Source organism: Chionomys nivalis, chromosome 20 (genome assembly GCF_950005125.1).
Source record: "Chionomys nivalis chromosome 20, mChiNiv1.1, whole genome shotgun sequence".
Lineage (NCBI taxonomy): Eukaryota > Metazoa > Chordata > Mammalia > Rodentia > Cricetidae > Chionomys > Chionomys nivalis.
In genome coordinates, this window is record NC_080105.1 from 45,744,349 (window position 1) to 45,760,704 (window position 16,356).

General features: G+C 50.2%; 2 protein-coding genes and 1 long non-coding RNA gene across 3 annotated transcripts; 2 read left to right on the plus strand and 1 right to left on the minus strand.

Annotated features, from left to right (window-relative positions):
* The first annotated feature begins 2,433 nt into the window (after window positions 1-2,433).
* Got1l1 (glutamic-oxaloacetic transaminase 1 like 1) lies at window positions 2,434-7,981 on the plus strand. Its single transcript, XM_057752917.1, has 9 exons — window positions 2,434-2,548; window positions 4,105-4,286; window positions 4,646-4,757; window positions 4,945-5,054; window positions 5,251-5,343; window positions 5,432-5,582; window positions 6,272-6,437; window positions 7,424-7,566; window positions 7,794-7,981. Exons 1-9 carry the CDS (start codon window positions 2,434-2,436, stop codon window positions 7,934-7,936), a joined length of 1,215 nt encoding a protein of 404 aa, XP_057608900.1. The 3' UTR covers window positions 7,937-7,981.
* On the minus strand, window positions 7,161-11,618 carry LOC130863037 (uncharacterized). Its single transcript, XR_009055692.1, has 3 exons — window positions 11,414-11,618; window positions 7,864-7,986; window positions 7,161-7,513 (listed from the first exon to the last, which is right to left on the minus strand). It is a non-coding gene; the product is annotated as an uncharacterized LOC130863037 (long non-coding RNA).
* Window positions 11,619-12,482: 864 nt separating this feature from the next.
* LOC130863035 (40-kDa huntingtin-associated protein) lies at window positions 12,483-15,979 on the plus strand. The gene has a single exon (XM_057752916.1). The coding sequence runs from the start codon at window positions 12,527-12,529 to the stop codon at window positions 13,655-13,657; it is 1,131 nt and encodes a 376-aa protein (XP_057608899.1). The 5' UTR covers window positions 12,483-12,526; the 3' UTR covers window positions 13,658-15,979.
* Window positions 15,980-16,356: the final 377 nt, after the last annotated feature.

A 16,356-nucleotide genomic window follows, 5' to 3' on the forward strand; every position in this document is an offset into this window, starting at 1 on the left:
GGAGTGACAGTGGGGCCGAGTTTAAGGAAATGTTAGCTCCGAAAACACCCTCATAGAACTCTCTACACCCACCCCACCCACCCACCCGCCCTCTAAAGCTGATGCATCGTCTTGTCGGCTCCCTAGCGCTATCTTGTGTCTTCTTCCTAAACAGCTACCAAGAGACGGTTTTGGTTTTTTTAAGCATTTCTAAAGTTTTACAGACGTTGTGCGCTACCTCCGCAGCTCTGAAGACGTCACTGCCACTGCAAGCCTGAAAATAAGTCCCCACCTACAAGATGTCAAGATCTGCGGCAGAGATGCTGCCCAGTCATAGATAGCCCCTTCTTCCACTCCTTCTCCCGAGGCTTATACTTCAGAGTTCAAGCCTCCGGAGGGCAGAAGGGGGCGCGGGGGGGGGGGGGAGTGGATTGAGGAAGGTGGGATTTCCCTAACATCCTATGACCTCCATGCTAGCTGCTTTCAAGCGCGGCAGCCCCACGCCTCTTCTGCCCAAGTCCACCCGAGTCACCCGGGGCATCTAGACCGCTGAGGCTGAAAAGCTCACAGCCGCTCCAGCCCGCGAACCGCCTAGGCTAGGTTCCAGCGCTATCCTGGTGGCAGTGGGGGCGGACCCGCGGCGAGCAGAGGAAGTGCTGGTCTTTGGGGAACCTCAGGTTCCCCGGTTCGCTAGTAAGGGTACTCAGCCTGAGCTAGCGCTGGCTCAGCTGAAGTTTGCAGAGGTGGGAAGGGTGACGAGAGTGTGATTGGCGGAGTGGAGGGGGCGGCAATGGAGGGGGAGATAGATAGCTCCCCAGTTAATAGCCCTGGCTCCTCTTCCAGAGGTCTAGGTCCAATTCCCAGCATCCGCACGGTAGTTCTCAACTATCCGCCTTCTCCCTGACTGCCCCAGCCCCAGGCGCGAGGTTCGCACAAATACATACAAGTAAAATGTCCATAAGTAAATTTAAAAAAAAAAAAAGAAAGAAAGAAAAGAAAAGAAACAAACAAAAACCCACAAAGCCAGGTGTAGTGGCACATGCCTTTGTACCAGAACTGAGGACGCAGAGGCAGGAGCTCTCTGAGTTTGAGGCCAACCTGACCTACATGGCAAGTTCGAAGCCTAGCCCAGCCACATACTGAGACCCTGGCTAAGGAAGGAAGGAGTTACAAAGAAAGAAAATAATTGGAGCGTGATGCAGTTTCTAGGTGTGCAACCTCTTGCTAACCCCTTTTCTGTCACACTATAATATAGAACACTCTCATTTAATTCCTTTGCATTTCAAACAAAAACTGTTGTTTTGTATTGTATTATTGAAACAGTATCTAAGTCTATGTAGCAGAGAAAGACCATGAATTTTTAAAATTCTTCGGCCTCGGTCCCTCCTGACAGCTAGAGTAACAAGCGTTTGTCATTGTGCCTGGTTTATGCAATACTACAGGCTGAACTTTATACGCGCTAGGCAAGCACTCTGCCAACCCACCCCCCAAGAAAAGCTGTACAAGATCTGTACCCTGTTCAGTGTGCTGCTGCTGTTCACCCTGGAGGCAGCCACCCTCCTGGATTCTTCCTTCCTAATAAATCTCTTGAGTGAGGTTTGTTGTGCAGTGTGACATTTTTGCCAAGCAGAGCCCAGATGTAACCACTTGGGCCAGAGCCAGAGAAGAGCAGAACTTTTGCTGGGGAAACTTTCCCTTGGTGGAGCAGAGCTGTTACACTCCAGGGGTCCTGAGCAGAGCTCTAACACTTTGCTGGGGAAACCCTCCCGTGTGGAAACCCTCCTCCTTTCCCTGCAGCAGGGTTGTAAGTTACTACACTTAAAATAACTTCGTGGTTTTCCTTGTCTGCCAAGATACCTTTCCATCCGAGCTGCAACACTTACAGAAACCAGAACACCCTTTTTACTGCTTTTAAATCTCCAGGTCTCTGAAGAATGTGCTTCAAGCCCTAAGTTCAATGCCCAGCACCGAAAAGAAAATTGGATTTTCTACGCTCACATCATAGTGTGATTTGAGTGCTTACCCAACTCCTTGCAGAATGGAAGTCGCAAATACATCCCTTGGTTGGCACTGTTGTGTGCCACGGGATGTTTGCCTCTGTTGGGGGAGCCCCACATAGCTTGATGGCTTGCCAGGCTTGTCCTGCTTTGTAGAGACTGACTTGATATTTTTAGTTGGATGACGTGGGGCTACAGAAGGCAGTTAAGTTAGATGGGGAAAAGTGCCCAGGAATCCCATGTCCTTTATCACTTCTTCCCGTTGCCTACTCTCCCAGAGGACTCTCCTCCAGTGCCATGGAATGTTCTTGTGACCCCTGAACTTGCCACCACGGAGACTGAGAGTCCTAAGGTTCTGTTGCTCTGACAAGCCATTGTCAGAGCAGTGTCTGCATCAGAGCTGCCAAGGTTCTGGGAGGAAGATGTCTGCAGTAGTTGCTTTTGTAAACACTCAGCTATGACTAGTCTTTCTGTGTTTAGTGACATACCCCCAGCCCAGAAGCTGGAAGGCAGCTTACTAAAGTTCTACAAGCAAGACAATTATTCTAGCAAGATGTTCCTGGCCTACAGAGGTAGGGGCCAGTCATTTCAGGTCTTAAGATTTTCTTCATATTTTGACTGCCTCTCAGCGGGCAGTGCCCCCGGTGGAGGAATGAAGAATAGCCCCATGCCTCTGCAGCTGGGAAGGGTTTTAGTTTTTTAAGGGAACTGCCCGGAGCATAGAAGAGCAGTGAGTGTTCCAAGTCACCCCATGCCCTGGGCCCTTTGCTGGGAACTTCTGGGAATTTGGGAGGAGCCATCTTCTGTCTCCTCCCACCTTTTCTTTAGCTGCCACTGTAACCTCCCTCCATCTTTTGTTTGTTTGTTTGGGGCCCCACTGCCCCCCCCCAAAAAAAAAAACCAGGCTGGCCTTGAACTCACAATGTAGGTAAAAAAGACCTTGAACAGATTCTCTTCCTGCCTTCATCTCCCAAGTCCTGGAGGCACCACCACACTTTGCTTTCCTCTAATTCTTTTGTTGGTTTTCATTTATTTGTTTGTTTGTTTTAATTTTTTAACTATATGTGGGTGTATGAGAGAATGTGTGTGTGTGCGTGCACACATGTGCACGTGTACATGAACGTAAGTGTACAAGGTGGCCAGAGGCATTGAACCCCCAGAGATGGCTTTACAGGGGGTGATGAGCTACCTGATATAAGCACTGAGAACTGAACTTGAGTTCCCTTTAAGGGCTAATATGTGCTCTTAACCACTGAGCTATCTCCCCTCCCAGGGCTCTCCTTCTTGAGTCCAAAAATTAAGCCTTGGGGGAGGGGGTGCTTGCCTAGCACGCCTGAAGCCCTTCCATCAATCCCTAGCAAATAAACCAGGTGTGGCACGCACCTGTAATCCCAGCACCTGAGGGGTGTAAGATCAGACGTTCAAGGTCATTTTCAGTTGCAAAGCAAGTTCAAGGCAGCCTGTGAGGCCTGATACTACAGAGAGGGAGAGGATAAGGAAAGCAGACAGATGGACAAACAGACAGACACAGAGAAAGAGACAAAGAGACACAGAAAAGGAGAAAGGCTGACACAGTGAGCCCTTCTTAATATGAAATCAGGCCTCACCATCACGAAAGCCAGGGCATATATTTTGTTTAACTTCTTTAATGTCTGATTAATTTTGTATGTAACCTTTAAAATGCATAGGTTTCAGCTCCTTTGTTGCGTTCTGTTTTGTTTGTGGTTTTTGTTTTTGAGATGGGTATCTTGCTATATAGCTCAGGCTGGCCTGAAACACACTATAGACAAGGCTGGCCTCAAAATGATCCTCCTGCCTCCCCTCCTCAATGCTGGGGTGACAAGTATGGACCATCAGGCCTGACTTTGCTGAGGTTCTTGGTGGTGGGTGGTGGTGGTGGTGTTTTGTTTTTAAACACAATCACTAACAGCACACTGTTTTATAAAAATAAAGAAGCCAGAAAGGCAGCGAGGGCAGGGGGAATGAAGGCGGTGGGGGGTTAAGCTTAACCTTTCGTGGGTACTCTTCATAGCGCAAGCCAGACTTGTGGTTTATGAGCTTCTGCCAAGCCCAGCCCCGGAGACCCCGAGGTCGGGCATCCAGAACTCCCTTTGAAGTTTCTCCACAGTCTGCATGACCGATGAAGGCCATCCCTGGGTTTCCCTTGTGGTACACAAGACTCGCCTGAAGATCACCCAGGACCCCTCTCTGAACTATGAGTACCTGCCCCTGCTGGGCATGAAATCATTCATCCAAGCCGCCTTGGAACTCCTCTTTGGAAAGCACAGCCAAGCCATTGCCGAGAAAAGGGTGAGACCCCGAGAGGAGGCAGACCCAGGGCTGCACAGCATCACAGGGGCCTCCCCCTTGACAAAGGCAGTTTTCCCGAGACTCCGAACATCCATAGCTTTTACATGGGGAAGCAGAGCTGGGGTCCAAACCTAAATCCTCATTCAGACACTCAGTTGCACCCACTCATGCTGCTAATTTAAAACCTGTAAATAGATTCTTTTAATATAAAAGAAAAAGGAAGAAGACTGGAATGCTCAGTGTGTATAAGACCCTCAGATCAACCCCAGCACCAAAAAGAATTAAAGTCTGAGTCTGAGATGCGCTGGGGTTGCCGCTGCTCCTGTAAAACGTGCCTTTCGTGTATCGCTTGCTCACAGGTAGGGGGTGTGCACACTGTTGGTGACAGTGGGGCCTTCCAGCTTGGGGCCCAGTTTCTCAGGACGTGGCGTAAGAATTTGAAAAACGTCTGTATCGTCTCGTGCCAAAAGGGTGAGTGCTGCCAATACCCGTCTTGTGTGTAATCTCCACTCTTGCCCTCACTTTTCGGCAGGAGAAAAATGGTGGCCGTGCCAAGCTACGCCCGTCAGTCAGTAACCCTCACCCTGCTCTCTGGTATCTCTGCCTCTGTGTCTCCATTTCCACGGATGCCAGCTGGTAGGGGTCTGTGTTCCCACAGAACAGTACGGACTCATCTTCCAGGACATGGGTTTTACAGTCTATGAATACACCATCTGGAACCCCAAGGACCTGTGCTCAGACCCCATCTTATTCTTCGACGTGATGGAGGTAAAGGGGTCCCCACTCGGAATCTTCTCCCTCTATCAACCTGGTTTGTGGGCCCTCGCCGGAGGCCCTTGCTGAGCTTGGATTGGCCAGGTTTTCTGGTGAGAACAAACCTAACAGAGTATTTCCCCCCTAACCGCCAGGTGTCACCTCTGTACCGTTAGAGGTGGTGCCTTGACAAGATAGTGTCTTCCTACAGCATATCCCAGCTGACAGTATCCTTGTGATTGGGAACATCATTGACTGCAGACTCACACAAAATCAGTGGACAAAGCTGATGTCCATCATTAAGGTCAGCCCAGCTCCCGGCCACATGGTCCCTCCTCTCACCTCTGCTTTTCCCCCCAGCAGCAGCCTCATGCTTCTCTTTTCTCTTTCAGAGCAAGCGCCTCTTCCCATTCTTCGACATTCCCTGCCAGGGTCTGTCCACTGGCGACCTGGAAGAAGACACCAGGCTCTTACAGTACTTTGTGTCTCTGGGGTTTGAGTTCTTCTGCAGCCAGTCTCTGTCTAAGAATTTTGGCATTTATGGTATGACAGGAGCAGAAGGACAAGGAGAAAAGAAATGGGGAAAAAAATTGTTGCCATATCTATTGCACAAGTGTTTTTTTGTGTGTATGTGTGTATGAGCTTACAAAATGAGTTTTTAATAATGTTCTCTCTGTGTGTGTCTCTGTCTCTGTATTTATGTCTCTCTCTGCCTCTCTCTCTCTCTCCCTCAAACACACACACACACACACACCAGACACTGTACTCACTCTTATTTTCCCCACTGCCCTCCCTTACCCCTCCTCCAAAGGATAGATGTTTTTGATATCACTTATCCCCAGGAAGGAGCCTAGTACTCCAGAAAAATCACAGTGCGGGCAGAAAAGAGCACCCGTGAGCTAGAAGTTGGGCTCTGTCACTGAACCCAGATTACCCAAGACACCCGCACTTGTTCTATCTAGTTAAAATTTCACCCTCTCAGGCCTCTGCCTCCTTGGCTGGAAGATGAGGAGGAGGTACTGAGCAAATCTCTCGAGCTCTCTCCTTGCACACCCTTGCTTATGGATACTCTTTCTGCAAAAAAAGAGGCTCGGGACTTCCGGGGCCAAGCGCTAGCCCGCCTGGGCTGAGCCGGTGACGCCATAGCTTAGCCCTTCCCCTTACAAGGTCGGAGAGAGAGGGGTAGGTGAGGTTCCGACCACGAGGGTGAGGCTGTCTTGTCCACGCTGCAGATGAAGGAGTTGGAATTCTAGCCGTGGCGGCCCTCAGCAACCAGGATCTGCTGTGTGTCCTCTCCCAGCTGATGAACTACGTCGGGGCCCTATGGGGAAACCCTCCCGCCACGGGCGCCCGGATAATCACGTCCATCCTCTGCAACCCTGCTCTGTTTGGAGAATGGTACGGGGTGGGAGGGTCTGGACAAGGGAGCGTGCTAGGGCCCTGACGGTTCACGGGATTCACTTGGGTCCTTTTCCTACTTTGTGACCTCTTTATCCCACTCATTCACGCACACATTCATCAAATTTCACTGAGGCCCTCTGTGTGCCATGCCAAGGGTGGCGCTGCCTTGTAGGAGTGGACAATGGCACCTGTTTTGGAGATAAGCCACTGAGTTAGTTATCTAAACACTTCAAGATTGCATTGAGATGAAACCCGTTGTTTTGTACACAAGCGCAGGAGAAAGAGAGAGAGACAGAGAGAGACAGAGAGACAGACAGAGAAACAGAGAGAGACAGAGAGACAGAGAGAGAGAGAGAGAGAGACAGAGAGACAGAGAGACAGAGAGAGAGGAGAGAATCTGAGCCTGCTACATTGTTCAGCAGGTAAAGATACTTCCTGCCAAGACTGATGACCTCAAGACCTGATGATTCCCAAAACTCATATGATGAAAAGAACCTAGACCTACACACACACACACACACTAAAACTAAGATAGCAAATCTGGGAGTCTACTTTGCTTGCTTAAATTAATCTGGGGCCTGGGTTTCTCCCCGGGAAAAGCAAGGTTTTGTGTTCACTTTCGGTTTAGAAAGTTCAGTTGACAGCACCCCTTGATCCTATGGTGAGGCAATGCACGATGGTACAGTTTGGGGTAACAAACGTTCACTTTATGATCTCCAGAAGGCAAACAGATGTAAAGAAAGAGAGATCCACCCCCAATGAGCTAACATCCTCCCACAACCAATAGTGACACGGCCTTTAACACACACAAGCCTTTGGGAGATGTTTAAGACCCAGACAACAACAGAATCGGACCTCCTTCGACCACAGGTGCCGCAGAGCTCAGGTTCCAGCCTTGTGCTGCCTGCATGTAGGAAGAGGGGAACACATGTTGGGCAACAAGGAGACCTCTCGGTCCCATTTCTTGCTTCTTTCCTTGGTAGGAAATACAGTCTGAAAGGTGTCGTGGAGAACATCATGTTGGTCAAGGAGAAGGTGAAGGAGAAGCTCCGACTCCTGGGGACCCCTGGGTCCTGGAATCACATCACCAAACAGAGTGGGACCCACGGTTATCTAGGGCTCAACTGTAAGTTCCAGAACTGTAAGACCCTCCCCTTCCTGACCTCAGACCTGTCTTAACACGGAGCAGCCCTGACTGGATGATTAGTCTCCAACCTTGCTCTGGGCTTTCCTCCCACTCCTGGACAAGCAGGGCTGCTGCAGAGAACTTTATGGGACCCCCACAAATGACACTTTTTATCCTATACTTCTGCCTGGGCTTGAGAGGAAGTCTGAGTCCTGTGCCTGTCACAGACCCACAGGTGGAGTTCTTGACCAAGAAGAAGCACATCTACATCCCCAGGAGCAGCCGTATCAACTTCACCTGCATCAACGCCAGGAACATAGACTACATCACGCAGAGCATTCACGAGGCTGTGGTGCTCACCGAGGGCTGAGGGGGCTGTCTTCTCAAAGACGTCCCAATTGAAATGGAAATTTAGGTAGCCTTTGAAAATAAAGTACTAAATTAATTATTCATTACTATGCTTTACCTTTTCGTTTATTTATGAAGCATGTGCTGGCCTGGGCAGGGAGGGGCTTCAACGCCACACATGCTAAGCATACATGGAGCCCTGGATTCCAGTCCCAGGAGATTGGGGGCGAGGGTGCAAGAACAGTTACCCTCGTAGGACATGGTTCAGTTTGTAGCCGTGTGACGAGTAACCAAGTGAATAGAAGTCGGTATGTTTTAAGAGGTGTGTTTGTGGGACACACACACGTGTGCACATGTGTACACTCTTTCAACTGAGTGCAGTTGTATAAATTCATCTGGTGTATCTTACAAGGGACTTACAATGAGGGCAGATAATGAGGTTGGTTTTCCCATTGCACGTCAGGATGTGTGGTGCCCCACCATTGGATGAAGGTGGGAAGTACGGGCCTTGTGGGATTTGTCTTTATAGGCACCAGACTAATGTAATTCGTGGCCATTTTCTGGGAATCCTGGGTATGGACCTGGCCAGTGTCTATCATCCTGGCCAGTAATTTAACACAGCTTGCTTCAAAGTTGACTCAAAAATTGTGGTAGTGGCCTTATTCTTGCCCGGTGGGATTAAAAGATCCCTACTGATTTGGGGGCGCCGAATTGGTGAAGAGCTGCATCCCATCGGGCTGAACAGAATTTAAACAGTAGAGTGGGAGTGGACAGGACTCCACAGCATTTCCTAGAACTGAGAAACCCATCGCCTGCCCGAGGAAACTTTAGAACTAAGAAATGAATTGCCTATCACTTGAACTTCAGGGGCAGTCACACCTAGCGGCTACAGAAATGTCACCTTCCAGGTAGGGGACCCAGCACATCCTGTGTAGTTGAGGCAACCAAACTTGTTTGCAGGAGCTAAAATGCGTGGGTTGTTATCTTATGTGAACAACAGCCCCCAGCGTTCTAGGAAGTTACCCATCCTTGGGCAAGTGGGGCTTACAGGTTAAAGACACTTTTGTTTTATAGATCTCTAAGTACAGTCATTTAAACTTTACTTTAGCCCTCACATTCCCCCACCCCCAAAACTTAAAACATAACTCTAGCCCTCACGTTACCTCTGCCTAACAGCACCTGTTTACCCTGCCGCCCCCAGGTACTCATTCGAGACAAGTAGATGCCCTCTACCAGCAGTCTGAGATCTGTCTGGTCCTCTCTTCCAGACAAGGCCAACCCATCCCTGAGTCCTCCAAATCTGACCCAGGCCACAGAGAAATGAGTTTGCTCCACACAGCATACTTAGTAACCCCCACAAGGCCACTCTCTCCCTCTCTCCAGAGTCCCTGGTTGGCTAACAGTGCAGCTTTTTCCTCTCTGTCTAGCCTGTTTATAAATTCTCAAGCCTCCTAAAGGCCTCAGGTAGTAGTCCTTTAGTTGACCTTGGCTGTCAGTTTGACTGGCTCTATTCTGTGAAGATACTTTCTGAAAGGATTAACTGGATAGAGAAGATCCTGCCCCCACTCCCCCCCCATCCCCCACCCCAATCTCCAGCATGGGCAGCACTTTCTGATGGCAGCCCAGATATAATGAAATCTGGGGGGAAGGGGGCAGTGTTACTTTGCCTGCTGACTGTTCTCCTTACCGGTGACTGCATCTACCTTGTTGCTGCTACTGCTGCTACCATCCTTCACTAACAAAGAAATCCAGCTTCTTTGGCCTTCCGAGGTGGACTGAAGAAAAGGAATTCTCCAGGCTTCCAGTACTAGATTGGAACTGCTGAGGGATCCAGTCTGCAGCTTCCAGGGCTCTTGACTTCTCCAGTGTGCAGGCAGCCATTACTGGGCTCCCTAACCCATACCATGTTAACCATTCTCATAAATCCCCTTTGTAACATATTCAACCAATTCTTTTCCTCTTGAGAACCCTGACTGATACAGGCAATGCGGCCAGACAGGTTTGTGCTCTTCACTCAATACAATTCTACTCCTAGGAGGAGCTTGGAAGGTAGGAGATGCAGCTCTGTTGGTAGAATGCTTGCTTAGCATGCACCAGAATGGCATAAGGATGTGGTAGCTGCAGCCGGGCGGTGGTGGTGCATGCCTTTAATCCCAGAGTTTGAGGCCAGCCTAGTCCACAAGAGCTAGTTCCAGGACAGGCTCCAAAAGCTACAGAGAAACCCTGTCTCGAAAAAAAAAGAAGATGTGGTAGCTGCATGCCTGAAGTCTCAGCAGCTGGTAGGAGGAATGGGAGAATCAAAAGTTCAAGGTCCAAGGCCATTCAGGGATAGGAAACCCTGCATGAGTGGTGTGTGTGTGTGTTTGTATGTGTGTGTGTCTATGTATGTGTGTGTCTATATGTGTGTGTGTCTTGCCTATGTCTGTATGTGTATGTGTTCTTATATATGTGTACATGTGTGTCTGTGTGTGTCTGCATGTGTATGTGTTCTTGTATAGGTGTATGTGTGTCTATGTGTGTCTCTGTATGTGCTTGTGTGTCTGTGTGTGTTTGTGTCTTTGTAGTTTGGAGAACAATGGTTTGAGGCATCAGCAGCCCAGCTGCTGTCTTGTGTTCCTCCAATGAAAATGCAATTCCTAGATGGAGGGTTGTATGATGAAAGAAAATGAGCTTTTCTTCATTTTCTTACAACTTTTGTTAAAAAGGAAAGTCTGGTGATTTGGAAAGCATGCTTAGGAGTGAGATAGTCCTGGGTTAAAATCCATGTTCCGTCTTGGTCTGTCGGACACTAGAGAAGTTACCTGTAGTCTCTATGAGTTTTTTTCCTATGTGAAATAAGGCCAATACTCTTCTGTACGCCTGGTGAGGGCTGGCGAGCTCATTAGATCACTCACACGCAGTCTGACTCATGGCCAGTACTTGATGAGCTAGCAGGAGTCTTCTAGAAAGTTCCAGCATCACTAAAGTCTCCAGGAAGGACTGTAAGGAACCCCCAGGGCCAGGATGAGTTAGGAATGACAGGTGAGTGGCCTTGTTTATCCCACTTCCAACGAATGTCTGCAAATCTATTTGTTTTTATTTTGTGAAATAGGTTCTTGCTACCAAGCCAGGCTAGCCTTGAGCTCACAACCTCCCTCCCTCAGCCTGCCAGGAGCTAGGACTTTGGGTGTGCACCACACTCCTGCCGGTGTGTCTGTGGATTGTAATCCTTCTGCCACACCACTTCCATCTCCTCGCTCTTCTCTTCAGTTTCACTTTTGTGATGTCCTTCGTCCCTCTTCGATTTCCTCATTCAGTCCACAGCCACACAGAGCAGTGGTACCCACAGCCCTGGATTCTTCCAGATAGGAGTACGAGACAAATGAAAGCCCCAGATGTGTATCCGGTGACCCTTAGTCTTTCTGGCCTAAGGTACGGTCTATGACCCTAAACTCAGGGTCAGAAATTAGGGTTCAGCCTGAAGATCCAAAAGGCAAAACAACCACTCACTGGCTCTTACCTCGACTTCAGTCTGAAAATGGCGATCCTGCTTCCTGGAATCTCAAGAGACTGTGTGACTGAGAACTGTTTCCTCAGTTGGGCGGTGGTGGCGCAGGTCTTTAATCCCAGCACTCGGGAGGCAGAGGCAGGCGGATCTCTGTGAGTTCTAGGCCAGTCTGGTCCACATAGTGAGTTCCAGGACAGGTTCCAAAGCCACACAGAGAAACTTCATCTGAAAAAAAAAAAAGAAAGAAAGAAAGAAAGAAAAAAGAACTGTTTCCTCCCATTTTATAGTCCTCTCTAGGGCTGGGATTAAAGCCATGCACCTCTGTCATTAAAGACGTGCACTGCCCAGTTTCTATGGCAACTAGTGTGGCTACTGGGATTAAAGGTGTCATTATGGCTACTGAGATTAATGGGGCATGTCATTGTGGCTACTGGGATTAAAGGTATGTGTTACCATAATCAGGTCTGTAAGGCTAACCCAGTGGGACTGTTTTACTCTCAGATCTTCAGGCAGTCTTATTTATTAAAATACAGTTGAAATATCACTACACCCATGTACCTAGAAAAACCACATGTTCTCACTTGCACATAAAATACATGTGCAACGGCAGGAGCTCGTGGACCCCGTGAGCCCCATCTGCCATCTCCTCAGTATCTGAGTGACCCTAGCAGAACAGCAGCCACGTTCAGTACCTCCCCAGGCCGTCACCCCAGAGTCCCAGCAGCGGGAAAGCAAGCCTCTACGCCCCCTTCTGCCTTCGGGGATAGCCTCTGCCTGAAAAGAGGTGAAAACAGCGAGCCTTCAACCACAGTTTGAACACCCACCCTCAGGCAGTGGAGAAACTGCAGCTTCCCGGTTTCAGTAAACCCTCATTAGGGAAGCCCTGCTGGCAGTGTAGACCTGGCAGGGCGTAAGCGACAGGTGGCAAGAGAAGTGTGCCCTGAAATACTTCTAGGACTGTGACAAAAAGCGAAGCGTTAATCTAAGTAATCTTAATAAAAAACCGAGAGTCTGGGAGATGATGCTTGACCCCAGTGAGGACACAGCGCTTGCCTGGATGTAGCTGCGGCTGCGTTCGTCTGCGCACCCTAACCGGAAGTCAGGAGGCGCGGCCAGCCAGCTAACATGGCGGCGGGCTCCGCGTCCTCCTTGGGTGGCGGCGCGTGGCCCGGCTCCGAGGCCGGGGACTTCTTGGCCCGCTATCGGCAGGTGTCCCACAAGCTCAAGAAGCGATTCCTGCGGAAGCCGAACGTGGCCGAGGCCGGGGAGCAGTTCGCGCAGCTGGCCCGTGAGCTGCGCGCCCAGGAGTGCCTGCCCTACGCCGCTTGGTGCCAGCTGGCCGTGGCGCGCTGCCACCAGGCGCTCTTCCACGGGCCCGGGGAGACGCTGGCCCTCACCGAGGCCGCCCGACTCTTCCTTCGGCAGGAGTGCGAAGCCCGCCAGCGCCTCGGCTGTCCGGACGCCTGTGGCGAGCCTCTGCAGGCGGCCGCCAGCGCCCTGGGCGCCGCCGTGCGCCTTCACCTCGAGCTGGGCCAGCCGGCCGCCGCCGCCGCCCTGTGCCTCGAGCTGGCTGCCGCCCTTCGCGCCCTGGGCCAGCCGGCCGCCGCCGCCGGTCACTTTCAGCGCGCTGCCCAGCTGCACCTGCCCCTGATGCCGCTGGCCGCGCTGCAGGCGCTCGGCGACGCCGCCTCCTGCCAGCTGCTGGCGCGCGACTACACCGGCGCCCTGGCGCTCTTTACACGCATGCAACGTCTGGCACGGGAGCATGGCGGCCACCCGGTGCAGCACCCCGAGCCTCCTGGGCCCCAACCGCCCCCGTCGGGACCCCAGCCGAGACCTGGCTCGGCCCCGACCCTGCCCCTCCCGCTGCTCCCGGACCAAGCCCCAGGCTCTGCTGCGCCCTCTCCCCGCACACTGGGTGCCTTCGCAGACATCCTTGTCAGGTGCGAGGTGTCCCGCGTGCTGCTGCTGCTGCTCCTGCAACCACCGCCCGCCAAGCTGCTGCCCGAGCATGCCCAGACTCTGGAGAAGTACTCCTGGGAGGCTTTCGACAGCCACGGCCAGGATAGCAGCGGCCACCTTCCCGAGGAACTGTTTCTGCTATTGCAGTCCCTGGTCATGGCTGCCCACGAAAAGGACATAGAAGGCATCAAGAAGCTGCAGGTGGAGATGTGGCCGCTGCTGACTGCTGAGCAGAACCACCTCCTTCACCTTGTTCTGCAGGAAGCCGTCTCTCCCTCCGGCCAGGGGGTCTGAAAAGTCACCTGAACCAAACAACCTTTCCTCCTGGTACCAACTTGTTTCATCTTTGGGGACAGGTGATGGAAGATCTTGTGATCTTGCTTCTGTGTTTTTCTCGATTCTATTGCCACCGTGGTAGTTTAGCTGTGCTTGCCTAACTTGTTACATAAATTAGTGCCCGCCAGGTCCATGCATACTGCCTCAAACGAGGTAAATTCATCCCATCCTTAAGGCTGCACGAGACTGCACTGTGTAATAATCTGCTTTCTTTATGCGCTGGTCAGTTGCTGGATAAAGTGTTGATTCATTTTCCTGGTTGTTCTAAGTACAGAGACAATAAACATGGGAGGACAGGTGTTAAAAACAACAACAAAAACAAGAGTCTGATATGGGGTAAAGACCTAGAAGATCGGAGAACCAGGAGCAGCCGCCAGTTGCTTCCTTCCTTTCTCGGTCCTCAGTTGGAAAGGGCTGATGTCCCATCTCCACAGTGCTGGGATTAAAGGCCTGTGCCACCACTTCCCGGCTTCAGTGGTTAACTAGTGGCTAGCTCCGCCCTCTGATCTTGTCAGAACACAAACAAAATATCACACAATCAAAATGGACTCTGATTGTATGTCCCTACCGAACCGCACACCTAAGATCCAAATGTGGCTGGGTATGTTATTATTTGCCTTTAATCCTAGCACTGGAGAGGCAGCAAGGAGTACCTTTACTGTGAGGCTAACCTGATCTACATAAGGAGTTCCAAGCAAGCCTGAACTACATAGGGAGACCCTCTCTCAAAAACAAAGTAAATTGCATGTGTATTTTCACCAAAACACCTTTTGCTTCGAGACAGCATCTTACCGTGTGATTTAGGCTGTGTCGGAATTCACTGTGTATCCAGGCCGATCTCAAACTCAAGATCCTACTGCTCACACCTCCAGAGGACTAGGAATGCAGCCGTGTGCTAGCATGCACAGCCTTGCGGTTTACCACAACTTTGGCTACATAGTGAGACACTGTTTCAAAATATATACGCTATTTATTTATTTATTTATTTATTTATTTATTTATTTATTTATTGGTAGTGTGTGTGTGCACGCACACATGCACACACTCATGCCATGGTGCCTGCCTGAAAGTCAGCGGACCACTTACCAGAGTCGCTTCTCTCCTTCCACTGCATGAGGCCTGGACATCAAACTTAGATAATCAGGCTACAAAGCCAGCTCAGAGTTTACCATAACCTTGATAAAAGTACCTGGGCCTGGTATTGGGATGTATTTGGCACAAGGCTTGTATTAGGCACCATTCCTAGCAACCAGAAAAACAAAACAAACAAAACAAATGACAACAAAGCAGGTGTAGGGACACATACCTGCAGTCCCAGCACTCAGTAGCTCAAAGGACCATAAACTCTGCACACAAAGGTTGAGGCTGCAGAGGGCCGCATTTCAAAGAGAAAGGGCATGGGTGGAAGGGGGAGTTTCTGGGCAATAAGTCTTCCAGACCTTTTAGGGTTAGTCCCAAGAGGACTCAGTGGCAGGATGACCATCTGTGGGCTGTTTCCTCAGTAGTAAATGATGGGACAGTCACTGTGGTCCAGCTGGCAGAATGAACAGAGAGCTCCCTGGTGAGTTTTCTTGGAGAGGGGTTACCAGGGCCCACTGGCTTGTGTCTGCTTTTTTGGGTCTCAGCATCTGTGAGAGATTTTCTGGTTATCAGTTTTTGGGACAGCAGGTGGCGATGTTTAGCAAAGTTGGGCACTGACCAGAAACCTGAAACTTTGAACTTGAGAATTGGTGACCTATATCCTAGTAACCACCTTCATGACCACAGCCAAATACGGTTTGGGACATTGTTGAAGACCAGCCTCAATATAACTCATACTTTCTAAAATAGGAGCGAGAGGATTAGTATTATTAAGCAAAAGGAACAGACGTGAGAGAAATAAAAGAAACACAGAAGCATCGGGAGTGACGCTCAGTGAGCACTGAATCCTGAACCCTTTCTGTATTTCCCACATGCTCATATGCTTCATTCCAAAAGGGGAGAGGGGAGGCAACAGACCTCATTAACATGATGTAAGGGATAGACTTGAGTTTTCTGACCTTTATAAAGTCCAAGGAGTGGATCCATCTCCACACCCCAAATACTAATTGACCACACCCTAGGTCAGGATCTCCTGTTTGTAGCCACACCTGTTGACAACAGCTTTGAAAGCAAAAATAAACTCGCTGACCTCCAGTCAAGGTAGAACAGGCTCACACCTGTGGATCCCCACAAGACTAGGACTTTTCTTCCTATTTAAGTTTTTGGGAGCTCCTCGGTGGTCCCAGGAAGGAAGGCAGATCATGAGAGACAGAGTGTGTGTGTGTGTGTGTGTGTGTGTGTGTACGTGTGTGTACGTGCGTGTGTGCTTGTGCTCGCTGCCTGGATTCACTTCCAAATGCCTCTGGAATGCTGTTCTGCCAAAGCCCTGGGTGGAGGCCACCTGAAGTCTTTCTGGAGCCGTGAAGAAATTCAGAGGCATCCCAATGCTTGCTCCGCCTTCAGTAGCTCTGCACACAAGGCCTTCAGTAGTTCTGCCAGCTCCTCATGGTACTGGGTTTGCCAGCTTTCCTCAGAAAGCTAAATTTGAACCTAGCAGCCAAATTTGAATCCAGCACTTGGGAGGCAGAAGTAGGAGGATCTCTGAATTCCATGCCAACCTAATCTGCAGAGTGAAT

What these genes read in the sequence shown, in the direction of transcription:
- Got1l1 (XM_057752917.1), top strand. Translation starts at nt 2,434, where the DNA reads ATGACTAGTCTTTCTGTGTTTAGTGACATACCCCCAGCCCAGAAGCTG. An exon ending in GATGTTCCTGGCCTACAGAG is followed by an intron (nt 2,549 to 4,104) that starts GTAGGGGCCAGT and finishes GTTTCTCCACAG; the next exon opens with TCTGCATGACCGATGAAGGC. An exon ending in TATTCTTCGACGTGATGGAG is followed by an intron (nt 5,055 to 5,250) that starts GTAAAGGGGTCC and finishes GTCTTCCTACAG; the next exon opens with CATATCCCAGCTGACAGTAT.
- LOC130863035 (XM_057752916.1), top strand. Translation starts at nt 12,527, where the DNA reads ATGGCGGCGGGCTCCGCGTCCTCCTTGGGTGGCGGCGCGTGGCCCGGC.